The sequence below is a fragment of the Drosophila montana genome, unplaced genomic scaffold (assembly GCF_035044405.1).
Source record: "Drosophila montana isolate Dmon_TW-CO22-7 unplaced genomic scaffold, ASM3504440v1 contig_3325_1, whole genome shotgun sequence".
Classification (NCBI taxonomy): domain Eukaryota; kingdom Metazoa; phylum Arthropoda; class Insecta; order Diptera; family Drosophilidae; genus Drosophila; species Drosophila montana.
In genome coordinates, this window is record NW_026998209.1 from 821,861 (window position 1) to 842,048 (window position 20,188).

The window sequence follows — 20,188 nt, forward strand, 5'->3', positions numbered from 1 at the left end:
GCGAAAAATACTCGTAATAATGAGAAGGCGGCCCAAACTCAATCGCCATCATTATTTTTAATGCGGCTAACACGGGTGGGGCCCTCTCGCTGGGAGGGGAAGGGGTGCAGCTTAAGGGTTGGCCTGGGACTCGACTGCAACTGACTGAGGTCCCAACTTATGCTCTAGCAGTTGCTGTTGTTGCTGCTCAAGCAAAAATCCTAAAGTTTTTCAATTTCGACAAACAATTGAGGTATTATCTGCTCAGCATACGCTACGATTGCCGTCGCATGGGTCTGTCTGCTCGTGCGTCAAACGCACCCAAATGCGCGGCCCCAAAGTTCATTAAAATATTAATTTACATGTTTTGTGCCGTGAAATTTGATGCTGCACAAGTTTTGTTCGCTATAAGTTTGATAGCTATAACTCTCTCTCTCTCTCTCTCTCTCTTTCTTCTACTCTTACGCTTACTAACGCTCTCTTCTCTCTCTCTCTTTCACAGGTTCGATGTGCTGGTTAATGGCGGCGGTGCCGTCACCTTGCAATTCCAACGCTCACCCTTCCGCCCACTCACCCGCACCGTCTTCGTGCCCTGGAATCGTATTGTAGTCCTGCCCCCGGTGCAGATGCAGCTGAGCGACGATGACGAGACCACCAGTCGCAATATCAAGTAAGTTTGGATCAACTGCATATATAGAATATATAAGAAAGCGAGTCGATCTAAAGACTTCATTCGAGTCAAGCGAATATCGCTATTTGTTCAAACACGAGCACGAATCACGAACGCTCACGCAAAAGTTTACTGCTCAGAGAAGTGCTTAAAATATCTGGCTAGCTCGTGTTATCTTTTATGATTGATCTTATTGCATTATTGAACTTTTCATGAACAGAGAGTCGGACAGATATTAACAGCTCATGCTGTCCAGTTTTCAGCCTAATCGTGTCACGAATCTCTAGCGCAAAGCTTCTCATATTGTCGCTAGTAAATCAAGCCTCAAGCTAATTGCAACATGTACTAATATTTGTCTCAACTGTAATTTCCACAGGGTGGCTCCTTTGAATCCGGCGCTGACATTCCTCAACTCCATACACTATCACACGGCGGACGAGGCGAACGATGCGAGCAAAGTTTGCATGGATCACGATCACGAGAAGTTGAAGCCGCAGCTGATAAGCACATGGATGCCAAATGGTGTCGGCGCCATGCCCGGCAAGCGTGTCATCTTTGCCGAGACTCAGGTGAGTTTAGTAACCAACCAGAACCCTTCTGCTTCCTTCAGGTTCATCCCCTGCTGTTGCCGGCTCATCCTCTAATGCCACTCCTAATTAGCGGGCCGTGGCAGCAGCTGGACTCTGCGTAGTTTTAATTAATTTGAAGTTCGCCCTAATGACATTATAACTTTGCATTTACCAACGACGAGAGCAGCACAAGCACACAATAACTCTCCGCCAAGTGAGAGAGAAAGAGAGAGAGAGAGAGAGAGAGAAAAGAAGTGAGGTGGCTGGCACAGAGGCAACGCGTGAGAGCATTACATTTAATTGCTGCATTATGCTTCGTGCCATCTGTGCCCTGTGGACCCTGCTCCGACCGCAGGGCTTAATAACCAACTCACTTTGTGGCAGCGACAGTTGTAGTTTTCTCCAAAAGGCCGCCATATTCACCTTTCGGCCACCTACATTCGCCTTTGGGCTTTCTTTTCGTTGCTGGCAATAGTTTCTGATTCATTTCAGCAATTTTATTACAGTTTGACGCATTATGCAACACTGCTTTGCTCTCGCGTACTCTCTCTCTCTTCATATATTATGTATTCAAAATCCCTTTTCCTATATATCACATCCTCTGTTAACCGTTTTTATATTGAGTTGCCCCTCTCTAACTATACTTTGTTTCTATTTGATTTCTCTTTGGAACACTTACCTTTTATCGCTTTACAACACTGAACCCCCAATATTTCGTCTTGTTCTCTTCGACAACAACAGATCGTCCAGGAATCCATTCAAATACCCGGCTCGGATCTGCACCTCACCTACCAATCCTCGCAGGCTTCCGGCTATTTGAGCATTGTGCGCATGCGCTTGACCTCGGAGGCAATACCCAAGACCCTAACCCATGTGCATGTGGGCGTGGAGATCGAAGGCGCACTCCATGTGAAGACGTACGAGGCCGATCCAAATCTGATACACACGTTCGCCTGGAACAAGCGCAACGTCTACAGGCAGAAGGTCTACGGGGTGACCATCGCTCGCATCTCCGTGGGCTACCAGCACAGCACGTGCCAGACGCCCGTTTGGATAACGCAGACGGCCAAGCTGCAGGGCTACGATGTGGACATCTCCGATATTGGGGGCTGGGGTCTGGACATTCATCACCATTACAACTTCCATGAGGGCATCCTGCAGAAGGGCGATGGCTCCACGCTGCACATGAAGGAATATCCACGGACCGTCAAGGTTGTCATGGGCACGGGTCTACAGCGTCCGCTCAATTGTCCGGACTATTGCAATGGCGTTGCCAAGGATGCCAAACTGTTGACACCCATCGCACTGGCCACGGGACCCGATGGCAGCCTCTATGTGGGCGACTTTAATCTGGTGCGCCGCATCACGCCCGACGGCAAGGTCTTTACCATACTCCAGCTGAGCGCCACGCAGGTCTCATATCAATACTATCTGGCCGTCTCGCCGGCTGATGGGCATTTGTATATCTCGGATCCGGAACGTCATCAGATACTGCGCCTGCTCCGCCTCGAGAAGGTCAAGGATCCCAGCATCAATAGTGAACCCGTCGTGGGCAGCGGTCAGCGTTGCATACCCGGAGACGAGGGCAATTGCGGAGATGGCGGCCCCGCGCTGCAGGCGCGTCTCTCCCATCCCAAGGGCTTGGCCATTGCCGCCGATCGCACCATGTACATTGCCGATGGCACCAATATACGCGCTGTGGACCCGAAGGGCGTCATTCATACGCTAATTGGCCATCATGGTCATCACAATCACTGGAGTCCGGCACCCTGCTCGGGCACGCTGATGGCCAACCAGGCGCAGCTGCAGTGGCCAACGGGTCTGGCGCTGAGCCCACTCGACGGCTCGCTTCACTTCATCGACGACCGCCTCGTGCTCCGGCTCACCTCCGATATGAAGATCCGCGTCGTGGCCGGCACCCCGCTGCACTGCAGCAACAATGGCCAGGATAGTCGCGTCAACAAGACAGCAACGGACAATGTGCTGGGCACAGTGCTGGCCATGGCCTTCTCGCCCTTCGGCGATCTCTACATAGCGGACAGCGATTCGAGGCGCATCAATTCCATACGCGTCGTGGATACCGCCGGCAACATGCGTTACTTTGCTGGCAAACAGGAGGGCACGGGGTAAGTAGACAAGCCACAGTAAACTGCCCTGTAAACACAGTAAACTAAACTGGGGTCAGCCCCTGACCCATTCGGGCATTCACCCATTGCTGGGATCAACAAGGGGCTATTGGGGCTGGCAACTTGTTTATGCGCATATTTGACCCAGTTACGTGTCGCTTCGAACGCTTTTTGGCTATTTGCATTTGGCCAAAAACGACGTCTCTGGGGGACGGTTAGATGGGTGGAGTTAGAGGGGCTCAGAACAGTGGCATAAATAGAAACAGTAGAGGTCTAGACGACTTTGCCCGAGAAGCAGAGACTCTGTGCTTCAGGGGCACCTAAATACTTGCTTGGTTGAACGCCATGAAATTTTCCCTTCTTCCATAACTCGTGTCTTCATTATCCGATTGTTTTGGAAGAAACGACGGGAGAAGGTGAAAGATAATCGAACTTTTTATGTGAAACAAAATCTTATCCTTGGAGTCTCTCACATTTAATCGAGATAATCGGAGAGCCCGCGCTGCAAATCGATATTGATCGATTTCGGGGTAGTTTCAATGAGTCAGCTCATCGTGCTGGTTGATAATATATGTATGTACATATTTGCTCCGCCCGAACATGTTTTCTTTTCCCTGTTGCATACACACATGACTTCATAGTACACCCCTTACACTTGGTAACAGGGTATCAATATTTTCAGCTGCACTTGCACAAAATTTGCCGCAAATACAACCAAAACTTGGCCAATAAATGTCAATGCAGCAAGTCGCTCAGTATGTGTGTGTGTGTGCGTGTGTGTATGTGTGCGTGTGTGTATGTGTGCGTGTGTGTGCATTTGAGGACAATCGATTGATGTGCCGCACAGTTTACTTTATTTGACTTGATTAAAACGTCTTTAAAGCATCAAAAACTGTGACCATAAAATTAATTGGAATTTTGACATTTGGGAATTTGTGCGTGTGTGTGTGTATCTCACACAGGCATGCAGCAGATTTGCATTTTGTGCTGTTGCGACGGCCCACAGTGTTGGCAAATGCATTAAATGCAAATGAAAGCAAAATAAATGATTTCTGGTTAAACAATGCTGAAAGTTCTTAGAAATTAACAAAAATTAAATTAACAAAAACAAATGATAACTATGACAACCCTCACATTGATTGAATCAATTGGGCCCAAATAGTGTTGCCAAGCGACTCATAAATATGAGCAATATGCAAGTGAGCCAAGCCGCATCAGACTTGAATTAAGTGTTGTGAAATGCGCAGAAAAAAACGAATCTTTTGGAAAATGTAAAGAAACACAAATAAGACTTAAGCTAACTGAATCAAGAGGGCAATACATTCAAATAAACTAGCTGCAAATTAACAAGAAGACACTATTTTGAAAGTGTATTAGCACGAAGAGTCTCTGAAAAGAAATGAGCTATGATTGATCAGTGTGGTAGAATGCCTTAAATTGAGGTGTTGACAAACGAATAGATATTGTGACCATTGAAACAATATTCATAAAATATATTTAATAGAATTCTACAACCTTCGAGCATTAAAGCAGCTTAAAACAAATCAAAAGCGAGCAATCAGTGTTGGCAAATGTCTTAAAATGAATGTGAAGAGTGAACAAATGCACAAAATGAGCTGAATGTTAAATGGAAGTTAACGAACATGAAGTGCGAAATATGTATGAAAATTAAATGCAATGCAACCTTAAAATAAAACAGAAAGAGATGCATACAAAATGAAGAGATGTATATGAAATGAAGCAAACCATTCACACATCTCTTTCTCTGTAACTCTCTCGCTCTCTCTCTCTCTCTCTCTGTCTATCTCTCTTGTCGTTCTCAATGGACCGCAAAAATGCAAAAAAGTAAACCAATAAATTTGTTTCGATGATTAGTTTGCGGCTGGTCTGAGCCACGCGAAAGGTGCAGCGCGACAGGTGGAGAGTTGGCATAAATGTTGCATATTTTACACACACGTTCACGCACACTCACGCACATGCACATACTTTAAAAACTATGTGTAACTTAATGCAGCTGGCAGTTTATTTAATCTAATAGATTTCTGTTCTGGTGCTTATTTTGATGGACAGTCTGATCTGGAGGGGCGGGGGCGGTCTGAGCGCGGGGGCTGAGGGAGGGGGCTTAAAGGGTTCAGCCATGGGAAAGTGGCAGCTGCTGCCCCCTTTTTTTCTAGGGGCGTGGCTGGCACAGACGTGGCAAAAGTAATTAGCAGACACCGCAAACGGCGGCGCGCCAACGACAGAAACTATAAATCAACCTTTTTATTTCGTAGCTACTGCACGAAGCAGCGACAGGGGCGTTGGGTTAAAATGGGCGTGGCCAGGGCGCGATAAACGATTGCGAGGACGCCGTGGAGCGCTCGGATGAGGGAAGGGAGGGGTAGGTTTGGGTCAGGTTGTCGGTGTCTGCACTTTACTTTAAAATGTTTATCGAACAAACAATGTCATCATAAATACGCGTCGGGTTACAAAGCGCCTCGGCGAGCACCACCCAGCACCGCCTTGCACCACACTGCGTCCTCGCTGTGTGTCCCTGTGCCTGTGTTCCGGCTCTGCAGTTGCGAGTCTGGGGCGTGGCAGCGACATGTAAACGATGCCTGCGCCACAGATAACAACGGGGGGTAGCGGCTGACTGTTTGTGTGGGTGCCTTGGTGCCTGGGTGGTTGGGTGGTTTAGGGGTCTAAGCATTTCCTGTTGCATTACTAACGCTTCCCCAATCCTCTTCGCATCCCAATTCCGTCTTGCAGCACACAGACCTGCGACTGTGCAATTGGAAACGGCAGCAATGGCTCTGCGGCCACCGGACTGGGCGTGGCCAATGGAGGCGCCTACTCAACGACCGTGAATCCGACACGCAATAATGGCGGCACCACGCCAACGACACCAGCTGGCGGAAACGGAAATAATGGCAGCTCCGCTGCTGGCAACGGCGGCAGCGGCGCTGGTGTTCTCAACAGCAGCGGCGTCTGCGTCTGCCCCGGCGGCGGCATCTCGGGCAGCAACTCGGGCACACTTGCCGGCATTGTGGCCGGCGGCAGCCTAATGTCCACCGGACCCACCACAACCACAACTGTGCTGCTAGGCGCCAAGACAACAGCTGGCGGCGCCGGCTCCAATCTGGGCTCAGGTGCCACCCTCAACGACGACGGCACCCTGAGCAATGCCGAGACACTGCTCTCCTCGAACGCTCGCTTCCAGGCCATCTCGGCTATAGCGGTTGCCCAGGACGGCGTCATCAATGTGGCTGATCAAGGTGAGTACCCAACCTATCTAAGCTAAAGATTTAAGTTTGACAGAAATCAACTATAGAATTAAGTAGAAGGCCGGGCGAGAAGCCCAATGATAAGCTAAGCGAGAAATGTTTCCAAAAATAGAAGAAAAAAAAACAAATTAGAGCAAATTGCTTGGAATTTCAAAGGAAAAGGAGCAGCAAGATAAGCAAAACAAAGTGCTTAGCGATATGCAACGAGCAGCGAGAAGCAAAGCATGCAAGAGAGAAGCAACAGTAGAAGCGAAGCAAAATGTAGCAAAGAAAGAAGCAGAAATGCAGATCGAGTAGCTAAATGGGAAGAACAACGTTAAGCGACCAATGTGATCCGTTAAAAGCCAAGTGAAAAGCGAATGGAATAATGAGAAGCGAATAGAAAGGCGATAGGTGCCAAAGCCTTCAGCATATGAGAAGCTACATTATCGCTTTGTTTTTCTCCACGGAAACATAAAAAACTTTTAAGAATTAATTATATGTATATATCAGAGCTGGTTGCAAATTTTATTGACAGCGGACTAGAGTCTGGCATTACCGATTCGACTGTTGAGTAACCGTATCCAATAAGCATAAATAAAATTTTATTTGCGAGATGTCAATTCGAAATGAATACATTCATTTATTTGAATGCATATTCATGTTACATTTAACATTAGCCAAAATTGAATTATTTGTGGAAATTTCACTCGTTCCACTTGGGTTGGACTCGAGAGCGGCTGCTGTGGGGCTGGGACGCTAGATGGGCTTGCGTTTAAATAGAAATTTGTCAACTTTTATTGAGGGCAACAACTGAAAATAGCGCACACACACACACACACACGCATAGAAACTTGGAAAATGGTACATTTCCTTTTGGCAAATTTAGAGCGTATTTTATTTTCTTTATTTTTTTGTGTGCTTGATTTTCATGCTGTGTTATCAATATGAAAAGGCAAATAAAAATAAAGAGAGGACGAGACAGAGAGAGAGAGAGAGAGGAAGAGGGAGAAACTGGGAGAAATATAGGCAGAGTGCTGGTGTAGTGGAGAGAGGGGGGTAGGTAGAAATTGTCAAGAGCGGAAGTAAAATTTGCGACATATTGCAAGACACAAAACGCAACAGCAGCAACAATAACAGGCAGCACAACAATGACAACAATAATAATAATAATGACAACAACAAAAACAACAACAGCAAAAGCAACCACAACAACTTGGAACAGTTGTCACAGTTGTGGTTGTTGTTGTTGTTGCTGTTGCTGTTTTTGGCGCTGTAATTGGCCATTATGGCAAAAGCATTGAGCGGTAAGTGAAATGTAGCAGTGCATGGTGCGTGGAGTGTGGGAAGGGGATGGGGATGGGGAGGGGGCGAGAGTGGGAGTTGCCAGCCGTATAGGCGGCGCGGGCAGCCATCGAGGGGGGGGGGGGGGGCAACAGTCAAGCAGAGAAATAAAAAGCGAAACCAATTTCCGTCACAATTCGAACGAGGACAAATTAGGACGCCATACACACACACACACACACACACACACACGCGCGCGCGCGCGCGTGCACAGCAGGTGGCCCAGGTAGAAGAAGAGAAAGCTTAAACAAAATGGCCGCCAATAAATAAGATGGAGCGCAAAGTGCGGGCGAGAGGCCAAAGAGCCGAAAAGCAAAAGCTCAAAAAACAACAAGCGTCGGCCAGGGGCAGCAGAGGGGGCGCGGTGCGGCGGGCGGTTGGACGGTCTAGCTGTAGAAGGGGGTGGATCAAGTGGGCGGCTGGCAAGGTATAAATTTGAGTGCATTAGCAAAACGTAATTTGATAAGACCAAAAATGTAATTAATAAATTTCGACAATGGCCCGAGACGACGGCCAATGCGAGCGGGCAAGAGGACGAACAGAAGGTGCGACTGCTCAAGAGAGGGGGTGAAGGGACGTGGGCGGGCTGGCAGCAGACGTAGCGAGGTGAAGCGACGCGACGCTAACGATGTGCACTGCACACGGCAAAAAAAAAAAGGTTGGTTGTCGATGGCGGGGGCGGGAGCGGCGCTTGACAACGTAACACAAATTAATGAAGGGCAGGGCGCACCAAAGAAAGAAGAAAAAGAAGAAGCAGCAAAAGTAAAAGTAGAAATAAGTAGAAGAAGAAGAAGCAGCAGCAGCAGCAGCCGTGGAAAGCAAATCAATGACTATAATTAATCAAGTTTTAGTCGGTTTTTTTGTGTTGGTGCGGTCGAGGGGCAGGAGACGAAGCGCGAGACCCCCCACCCCCTCTCACGTGTGAGTAATTGCCTGAGGGGCAGGGATGGACCTTGTGCAGGCGGCAGGGGCGTCGGATTTGGTTTTGGCCAAAAGCGAAAAAGTGAAAATCAATCTTATTACCTACGCGACGAATTGGCGCTTGTAATGCGAAGCGGTAGCTGCCCCACAGAAGAGCAAAACCAGAGCCCGAGCCCGAGCCCCCCTCCCAACACGAAGCCCCTACGCTCCTCTCTCGCAAAGCTGAGCGCTATGAACATGCATTAATCAAGAGCCCAGTGTGTCTGTGTGTGTGTGTGTGTGTGTGTGTAGACAAGACATTCGAGCAAAGGCGTTGTGGGGCACGTTCTGAGGGTTTGGTTAGCTCCAGTAAAACGTAAATAAGCTTCATTAAAAGCTTATAGCTTAAGTGCCAATATAAGAGTCTACACTCAGAGAAAATTCTACAAAATCAAGCATGGAATTCACGCCGTTTAGCTCTCTATATATAATTGTATATTTAAATTTACGTCGAATTATCCTCACTTCAACATTAAAGTATCTGCGATAGAAAGTATGTTCGAAAAGTTTGAGCTTGGGTCCTGAAAACATTTGTGCTTGATTTTTTTTCGAGTGTATGTGAAAAATTGTTGCGTTAAATGCGTTGCTAGCATAGAAAAAAGCACAAGGCGAGAGGAAGAGGAAACCCATGGCTTAGACGGTGAGAACTGGAGCAAATGACAACGCAAAAGCCGATCAATGAGCAGCGGTAGGTGGGGGCGTGGCGGGGCGGGGCGGTGCCAGAGTAATCAAAAAAGTTGTAGCCCGAACTCATTAATCGCCCACGCACACACGCTTGGCTTCTAATTAAAAAGAAAAACTCGTTGAAATTGAGTTTCATAAACTATAAAAACTTTAAATGAGAAACTATAGAAAGGTGACAGACCTAAATTCCATTACACGCAGCACACAATGTGCGTATAATGGCCAACTTTACTGGCTTAACTTTTCCGGCTATACGTTCTGTTTGTAACGCACTCGAACGTTTTTCAATTGGAAAATAATAATATTGGAAATTAATTTGTTATCTCACTCCCCCTTTCTCTGTCTCTCTCTTGATCTCGCTCTTAAGTCTTTGCGATTCAACCTTTTTCACATTCGCGAACGTTAAGCCTAACGTTTTCTCTCTAATTCAAACGTAAATACATGTTTGTATGCTACTCGATCCAAATTAAATTCAAAACTCGTTCAGCTCTTCCTTGTGCAGCATTTAAAAGTAACCTGATCTAGCGAAGTCCCATTCAAAATACGCCACATAATGCATTTACCCTTCTCAGCCTGCGTGAATTTAAATATTTTCTTTGCATATCCTCTTTGTGTCATATTCGTAAACGTTTTGCATTTCAGACTGCATGCGAATGTAAATGAGGCTAACTCAAAGTGAACAAGCACGGCATTTCTGTTTTGCGTCTAAAAGGGATAGGGAGGGGGGGTCAACCGAAAGAAAATGCATTTAAATTCCATTTGAATGAATATTGGCAACACTTGTGCGCTGTCACATATGCCAGCTACAAAAACAGCTTAAAATCAGTGAAGCTGAACGACTGAGCGACTGCACGACAAACCGATAGACCGATAGACCCACAAAAACCGATACATGCTGAGCGTGTGGGCGTGTGCCATAAAAGCAGAAACCCCTTTCGAATTGGCAGAGAGTGAGAGAGAGAGAAAGAGAGGGGGAGAGAGGGAGAGACAGAGTGGGCGACTGACTGGCAGCCAGCCCTTTGGCACAGCGTCGGGCACAAACAAGTTGTTCACTTTATGGGGTCATTACCATTACATTACATTACATTATGCACACACACATTCACACACTTACACACACACACACACTCACACACACACACACTCACAGCACGAGGTGGTGGCACGCCCTCGCAACCTCCAGTGAAGCGAAATGCATTGCATTGAAATTCGCTCAATCGTTGAAGCCACAGCATTTGGCGCTGTGCCAATGTCATGCGTCCTGGAAATCCAACTCCTCGCCGCCCTCTACCACCCCCACCCCTCGCATCGGGAAGTTCCTGTTTTTCCTTTGCCCGCAAAACATAGCAAAACTTGTCCCAAAATGTGACCCCAAAATGGATACTCAGCCAACTGCGGGCACAGCTCCTACTGCTGCTTCTTCCAGCTCTCTGGGTAAATGAACTGTAACGCAATCAAATCAACACCGACAACAACACCAACAACAGCGACAACAACGAACAACCAAACAACGTCTTAAATATTTTATTGTCATATGCGAGCGATAATCATTTTAATGCGAATGCGAATGTGAATGTAAATGTGAATAAATGAGCGTATGGAATGGGTGCGATTCATAACGCAGCTAACTGCAAGGCAAAACCTAAAATAGGGTTTAACCGAACTTCGAAAGCCCTTCCAGTGTTGTCAAGACTAACACAATTTTGTGATATAGTTAACCGACATGAATAAGAAGTTTGGCTAAAAGAAAACAAATCTAGCGATATTTCCCAAAAAAATGTTGCCAGATTTAGATGCCAAATTGATCTAGAGGCCAAACCATTACCAAAGAGCCAAACCTCGTGCAAATCGGGTGAGATTTGACCAAGTTATGGGGGTTGGGAAATTTTGACCTATATATGATACATGAGGGATGTGTGTATGTAATTATGTATGTATGTATGTATTTGTGTGCGTGTGTGTATGTATGTATGCATGTTAGTTGTCTTCTATACCAATAGGATACCAATTTGTCTTGTTGCGCGGCAAATTTAAATAGGAAAACGTATTTATTAAAGCTGCCCTCCTCCTCGATTCTCAAAAATGTAAGTAAGGCTTGCAGGCTTCACCTATAAATTAGGCGCAGGCGGCTTCAACGCTAGAAGCTGAGGAGCGAGAGGCGTATGCTTGTAGGTATGTAGGTATGAAGGTATGTATGTATGTATGTATGTTTGTATTTATGCATGTATGTATGTATGTATGTATGTGTGTGTATGTGTATGTATGTAAGTGTGTGTGCATGTGTATGTATGTTTGTATGTGTGTGGGTGTGGGTGTGTGTGTGTGTGTGTGTGTGTGTGTGTGTGTGTGTGTGTGTGTGTGTGTGTGTGTGTGTGTGTGTGTGTGTGTGTGTGTGTGTGTGTGTGTGTGTGTGTGTGTGTGTGTGTGTGTGTGTGTGTGTGTGTGTGTGTGTGTGTGTGTGTGTGTGTGTGTGTGTGTGTGTGTGTGTGTGTGTGTGTGTGTGTGTGTATGTGTATGTATGTGTATGTATGTGTGTATGTATGTATGTATGTATATGTGTGTGTATATATGTATTTTTTTCCATATAAATATGTCTTTCTGTATATTGCCGCTGCTCTGCAAATCAAAAAAATCGGTATTTTAAATGTTAGGTAAGGTAATTGCTTCATCAATTTAGAATTTTTACCAAAGTATATATTGGTTACTTAAGGGTACTATTTTTACATGAATTTTAACCAAGAATAATGTTGCCCGTGGCACGTATAAAATAGATGCTCTCAAAGATATTTGAAAACGAGTTTTTTGACAGTAAACAAAAAGTTTTCATACAACCGTTTTCCGCTAGCACCTTCATCACATAAGGTAACTACAGTGAAAATTTCAGCTTCCTAGCTCTTACGGTATGGGCTGTGCGTTGATCACCAATCAGTCAGTCAGTCAGTCAGGACAAACAGTTTTATATATAGAGATATAGAGATATATCCGATCTCACTGCAAACATATTCCAAGTATTATGAAAACAGCTTTAAGACTGAGATCATAAAAAGAACTTCCAGAGATTATCAAAATTTTTAACAATAAACAAAAGATAATCAAAAAAAAAACATGAATCCAAACATCCACTTTCTCTTTAAATATCATTGCATTTAAAATACCATATGCTATTGTATATATGTGATTTTTTGTATAAAAAAAGAAACGTAATAAATAATAATAGAAAATAGATTTAATTTTAAGCCGAAGTGCGATATTTATATAATAACTAAATAGTATTTATCACAGATGTTTAATTCTATGCGTTACACATGCTCTGATATAGCTGAAGGACCCACTGAGGGGTTCTATAAAATAATATAATAGCATATACAGTTGCTGTCAGCAATAATGCAACCAACTGCAGCTACTTATTTCTAACAACTTGTGTTTCTCTCAGTCTTCTCTCTCCCGCTCATCATCTCCATCTCCATCTCCATCTCTGACTCTGTGTCTTGCTGTCATTCTTGTCAACTGTTGTCGTCAGTGTTTGTCATGCAAAGCTGGCAAAAGCAAGCAAATTTATGCAAATCCAAAGCGATTTACCAACACTAACTTTAAATGTAACGCAACACAGGCAACAACAAGAACAACTGTGGGACAACAGCTAGCAAATTGCACAAAAATACTTAAGGCAGGCAGACACTCCTCTCTCTCTCCCTCTCACTCTCTCTCCTATCTATTCCTCTCTCGCTCACACATACACACACACACACACTTTGTTTTTTTGGGCGCTGTGATTTTGAAACTTGCAATGTTTTATGAGCAGGTGGGTGGGCAGCGCGCTGGGGTAGTCGGGTCTGTAAAAGCAAACAGCTGCAAGAAGTTGGCGTTTAGCTTAAGCAAATGCAGTCATAAGACAGTCAGAAAAGAGAGAGAGAGAGAGAGAGAGAGAGGGAGAGAACGAGAAAAGGAGCGAGATAGAAAAAAAGAGAATTTAATGACCATTTGAAAGGTATTTATTATTATTTTATAATGCACATCTGAATAAAAAATTACAATATGTATATTCGGCACATCAGATGAAACATTGCGCATTGATTCAGTTCTCAAGTGGAGTGGAGTTTGGTATTATCTAATTAAATAACATTTAAGTATAGAAAAGCAAATAAGTATTATATTATTTTTCCAATGTTGACTTTAACTGGCAACAGAAAAAATATAAAAGGGTAGATTTATGGCTTGATGGATTGACAGATAGATATGTGATTATTCTCAAAGATTTTGGGAACTAGGTAGATCTGATCTTAGAGTAAATGTTTAATATACATATATCATCTATATATAATAAAGGTGGTTTCTATAGTCTACAAAAATGCAGTGATTCTGATGATCTTTCAGGAATATTATCTTACTAAGACATATATATATCTTATCATCCGAACTTTATCCATATATTTATATAGAAAACCCTTGAACTATCCAAGTCTTAAACTTGTCTCATTTCCTGCTCTCTTTCCTGCTTTCAGGTTCACTGCACGTGCTCGCTTTGGAGCATTATCTGCCATCGCATGATGAGAATGGCGAGTTCCATATACCATTTCCGCCCTCGAGCGAGATTTATGTATTCAATCGGTATGGACAGCATGTGGCCACCAAGGATCTGACATCGGGCAAGACGCGCTACAGTTTCCTCTACTCGAAAAACACGAGCTTCGGCCGCCTCTCGACCGTGACGGACGCGTCGGGCAACAAGATACAGTTCCTGCGGGATTATAGCAATGTGGTAAGCTCCATCGAGAATACGCAGGATCACAAATCGGAGATACAGATCAACGGCATTGGCATCATGACCAAGCTGAGCGAGAAGGGTCGCCAGGAGATCGAGCTGGATTACGACAGCAATACGGGTCTGTTGAACTCGCGATCATCGGGCGGCGAGACGTACATCTATCAATACGATGAATTCGGACGTGTCACGGGCATGATACTGCCCAGTGGCGAGATTGTACGCATTACCTCCCAGCTGGCGGATAACAAGGGACTCACCATTTACGTGCACGCCTCCGTCGAATCGTTGTTCTCCAGGGAACGCATTGTCGGCGCCGGCGCCGGCTCTGGCGATGCCAACGAGCTGCTGGTGCTGGGCGGCGTCCGATCCACTTTCCTGAAACGCGGCCGCGCCCATGCGGATGCTGAGCTGAAGGCCAACAACACGCTGGTCATACATGGCGCCAATGGTGTTGTGGTGGAGGCCTCGGCCGTGGCCAGGCATCCGTTGCTGGAGGCAGCTCTGCCTGTCGAGGCGGAGATGCTGGCCATGTGGTCGCACCAGAGCGTTACCATGGGCGATGGGCTCACCAATTCGATGTACTCTGTCTACAATCTGGTCGGAGATGTGCGCAATCCACAGCAGACGCTGAATCGCGAGATTTGGGTGAATCAGTCGCGTGTAATTGGCGTCGAGTTTGATCAGTTCACCAATCGCGAGACCTTCTACGATGCCCAACGCACCCCCATACTGATCGTGGCCTACGATCAGTCCGGCCTGCCCAAATCCTACTATCCGACCAATGGCTATCCGGTGAACATCACCTACGATCGGTTCAATCGCGTCGAGGGCTGGGCCTGGGGTCCAGCGGAGCTCAAGTATAGCTACGATCGGCACGGCTTGCTCTCGGAGATCACTTCACAGCAGGATGGCATCATTAGCTTTGTCTACAACGACTGGAACCTCGTCTCCGAGATCGGCTTGGCCAGCCAGCGCAAGTTTGTGCTGCAGTACGATGACGCCGGTGGCCTGCGGCACGTGGTGCTACCCTCGGGCACCCGGCACAGCTTCAGCATGCAGACCTCTATTGGCTTCATTCGCTGCACCTACACCCCGCCGGGCAGCACACGCGCCTATTTGCAGCACTACAGCCATGCGGGCGCCCTGCTCCAGACCATATTGCCCGGCGATGGCGCCAGGATTGTCTATCGCTACAATGCAGCCGGCCAGTTGACCGAGGTGGTTCACGGTGATGGACGCAGCGAGTTTCAGTATAACGATGCCACCGGCATGCCGAGCACAGTGTCCCACGCGGAGCGCGAGCTGGAATATCGCTGGGACTTCGAGTATGCCGCCGGTCTGCTCACCGAGGAGCGCATCGACTACGTGGCCAAGACGGGCCTGAGCAATGCCAAGTTCAGCTACGAGTATGACAGCCAGCTGCGCGTGGTGGCGCTCCAGGGACGCATTGGCGGCCAGAGCCTGCCCAGCCAGGCGTATGCCTATGACAAGCGCACCGGCCAACCAAGCCTGATTGGACAGTTCAAGTTTACGCGTCCGGCTCTGAATCAGACCCAGCTGCACGATGGCACCGCCGGCTTCACGCGCACCGTCGACGGCCGCTTCCAGACGCAGCGCATGGCCCTGGCCATACATCGTCTGGAGGTGTTCCGCATGGAGTTCTCGTACGGTGTACACGGACGCATCTCCCAGACCCGCACCTATACCCGCAACATGGCCGTCAACAGCTACACGAATGTGAAGAACTATACGTGGGACTGCGATGGGCAGCTGGTGGGCGTGGAGGCGCAGGAGCCGTGGGGCTTCCGCTACGATGACAACGGTAATCTGCTGTCTCTCACATATCGCGGCAATACCATACCCATGGAGTACAATGCCCAGGATCGGATTGTCAAGTTCGGCGAGGGCCAGTACAAGTACGATGCCAGGGGCCTCGTTGCCCAGAATGCGCGGGAGGAGCGCTTCCATTACAATACACAGGGTCTGCTGGTGCGCGCCTCGAAGCGTGGACGCTTCGATGTGAGATACTATTACGATCATCTAAAGCGTTTGACCACGCGCAAGGATAACTTTGGCAATGTCACCCAGTTCTTCTATACGAATCAACAGCGTCCCTTCGAGGTCTCCCAGATCTATTCACCGCGCGACGGCAAGCTGATGTCCTTGACCTACGACGATGTCGGGCATCTGATCTATGCCCAGGTCTACAGGCACAAGTACTATGTGGCCACCGATCAGAGCGGCACGCCCCTGATGCTCTTCAATCAGTATGGCGAGGGGATAAGGGAGATAATGCGTTCGCCCTTTGGTCATATTGTCTACGATTCGAATCCGTATTTGTATTTGCCCATTGATTTCTGTGGCGGCATCTTGGATCAGGTCACCACGCTGGTCCACATGGGCGATGGGCGTGTCTATGATCCATTGATTGGCCAGTGGATGTCGCCCGATTGGCAGCGTGTCGCCGAGCGCATCATCACGCCCACGCGCCTCCATTTGTATCGATTCAATGGCAACGATCCCATCAACGTGGGCCAGGAGCGACACTATCCCGCCGATTTTGCTAGCTGGCTGCGCACCCTCGGTTACAATGTCGGCAATCTAATGCCGCAGTTGGCCAAGGAATTGTGGCAGCCGCCGGCGCTCTGGGGCCGCCCGCCGGCCAATCCGATTGCGCTTAATATGCGCCGTCCCTTCGATAATATACCCACCATGGCCGTCGAGAGCGGCTTCCTGGCGCATCTCAATGTGCGCCGCATGTCCGACTTTGAGCAGCTGTCGGCCCCACCGCGCTCGGCGCTCAAGTGCGATGTGATGGATCCATCGCCGCGAATCATTGGCTCCGATACCGAACCGCCGTTTGGCAAGGGCATTGTCGTCTCCCGGACAGCCGACGGCCAGGCAATTGTGTCCAGTGTGCCGGCAGCGAATGCCATCTATCGGGATGTCTATACGAGCGTCTTCAATCGGTCCAAGCTGCTGCCGTTCACCTTTGTGGTGCACAATGCGCAGCAGGATTCGTTCTTCTTTGTCAAGGAGGATGCGTGGCGCGCAAGCGAGGATCGACAGCAGCTGAAGCGTCTGCAGGGCCAGGTCAATACCACCTTCCATGAGATCACGCGCGAGTCCACGCCCGGTGGTGCAGCTGGCGGCTCAAGCGGCACCGGCAGCAGTGCAGCCGCAGCTGCTGGCACCGCCTCCGGTGGCAATTATTTGGATGTAAAGATCCATGGCGCCCATGCGATCATCAATTTGCGCTACGGCACCACCGTCGCCAAGGAACAGCAACGTCTTATGCACCACGCCAAGCTAACGGCCGTCCGCAAGGCCTGGCATCGCGAAAAGGAGGTTCTGCGCAGCGGCCTGACCACCGCCCTGGAGTGGACACAGCAGGAGAGCGACGAGATACTCAAGCAAAGCTATGCCAACAACTATGAGGGTGAGTACATACACGATGTCGCCCTCTATCCGGAGCTGGCCGAGGATCCCTACAACATCAAGTTCGTGAAGAAGAAGGGCGCCACTGGCGGTGCGGCCGGCGTCTCCAATGCGCAGCGTCGGCGCCGCAGCCTCAGCTGGTCCACCGACGAGCACGATGCGACGGCGGAGGCGGATGCGGAACCGGTCGCCTGTTAGCTCCTAGAAACCCCAAAAACAACAAAACAATACGAAACAAAACAAAAGCCCACTAAATATAATTAAATATTTATAATTATCATAATTACGAGTATTATAGCCACTGGGTTAGAAAAAGATAGCAGGAGAAAGAGTAATAGAGAGAAAGAGAGAGAGAGAGAGAGAGAGTCGAAGGCGCAACTGTACTAAATACTAAATAATAGGCCTACAGAAAATAATGAAGAAAAATATATATGTTACTCAATTCTTTTTTTTAAGTCAAAGCTTAAAACAATTTTTTTTATTAATCGTTAGAAATTAGAAATGCGACAAAGCAAATGCATAAAAAAATAAATGATAAATATTATATATGACAAAGCATTAAAGCTATACCATATATATGTCTATGTGTGTGTGTATGTGTATGTGTATATGTGTGTCTGTGTATGAGCTCTATATATACCATACATATATATATAGATATGCATATATATATATATCTAAAGATAAACATACGGTAGAATATACGTTAGTTATATGAGAAGCCCAAGAGCTAAAACTAAGCTAATCACAAACACACATGTATATGCATGTACATGTATATATATATATATATATATACCCATATAAATACATATATGTACATGCATATACATGCACACAAACAATAAGAATTTGGCGAAGAAGAAGCAGCAGCAGCATGATATATGATATAGGGCACAGGCCTATGATAATATAACAAGCTGCAAAAGGAAAAGAAGGAAATTTTTTTTTTTTTTTTTGTTATTTAATCGTGGTACTCGAGCTTTTTGAGACTGGCATAGTTTTAAACAAAATCAACCAATACAAACAAAGAACACGAATACACACACACACACACATATTTATATATATATAAATATATGCATCCATATATATAGCTGAAGTTGAGAGGAAGTCCAGGCGAATAGGCTGCAAATTTCTCTGTGTCCCATAGGTCAGCAGACAGACAAATGCTATAAAAAAATACTATATATGTACACACACACACACACATATATCTATATATATATATATATATATATATATACAGATATATATATATTACCCATTATAAATGTATATACAAATATTTAACAGAAAAAAAGCAAGCATAGTCTTAGGCGTCGTCGCAGCTGTAGCTAATTTATGCCAAGTTTAGACCAAACGCATTGCAACAGACAGAGACAGAGACACAGACAAGAAAGAGACAAAGAATAGGAAACACACAAGCTCATGCTCTATAGCCAACTTTATATGTATACAAGTAAAAACTAAAACAAAAACAAAAGCAAAAAGTAAAGTAAATCATAAAAAATATTCAACTAAAAGAACGTAAAATTAAAAAAAAAAAAAAAATACCATATGCGCCATAACTATAAATGTAACTGTAATTCTAACTGCAAAACGACGCCGCCATTAAAACAGGCCAAGCAAAATTGTTTAAAAGAAAAGATGAAAAATGAAACAAATTTTAAACATTCAACTTAAATCTAAAAACTCCAAATTTAGCTTTTAAAACAATTATTTTCATTTTTTTTTTAATTTTATATGCCTACATTTAAATATGCTTTTAATTAATTTATTGCAGCGAGGAGTATTAAAATATATAAATAATAAAAACAAATCTTGATTTTAAATTACCGTAATTCTTTATGATTCAAACCTAACACAACTTTTAGTCTTAAATATTATATCGTGTAAACTGTAAAATGTTTTGTTATTATTTGCAAGTTTTGCGCGAAATACACAAAAAACGAGCAAACAAGAAATGAGAAATAAATAAAACTTAAAATAAAAATTGAAAATTGAAAATAAAATAGGCAGAAAATTCAGTATTAACAATTGAGCACATAAACGAAAATTGAGGGAATGTCCCTACTAAATTCCAGTCGAAAGATAAACATAATTAATCAAAATCTGTTTCAGATTTTATTTCACACGCAGCTGATTCATTTTTTCCGTCCAACAGGAAAGCTCGGGCAAAACTTAAAGACACACGCACACACACACACACACACACACACTTGGGTTTTAGTTTTTGTTGCACTTTTGACCTTTTTTTTAAAATATACTTTTTGTTTTGATGAATTGGTGCTTATCGAATTTATTGCAAGCAAAAACTACTTAGAATAAAATAATGTAAAAATATATGAAACATTGTTTTTTTTTTGTCTTTTAGCGCTTAAGTAAAACAGATAAATGTAGATTTGGCC

At 45.6% G+C, this 20,188-nt stretch overlaps 1 protein-coding gene across 1 annotated transcript in view; it reads left to right on the plus strand.

Moving 5' to 3' along the window:
- The window catches only part of Ten-a (tenascin accessory), a 301,282-nt gene extending 281,902 nt beyond the window's left edge, over positions 1-19,380 (plus strand). The window contains exons 15-19 of the mRNA XM_064691025.1: positions 482-649; positions 1,026-1,218; positions 1,960-3,344; positions 6,093-6,598; positions 14,077-19,380. Of these exons, the coding sequence (XP_064547095.1) occupies positions 482-649; positions 1,026-1,218; positions 1,960-3,344; positions 6,093-6,598; positions 14,077-17,975 (6,151 nt within the window). The 3' untranslated portion in view covers positions 17,976-19,380. The remainder of the gene's footprint in view (positions 1-481; positions 650-1,025; positions 1,219-1,959; positions 3,345-6,092; positions 6,599-14,076) is intronic.
- The last annotated feature ends 808 nt before the right edge of the window (positions 19,381-20,188 follow it).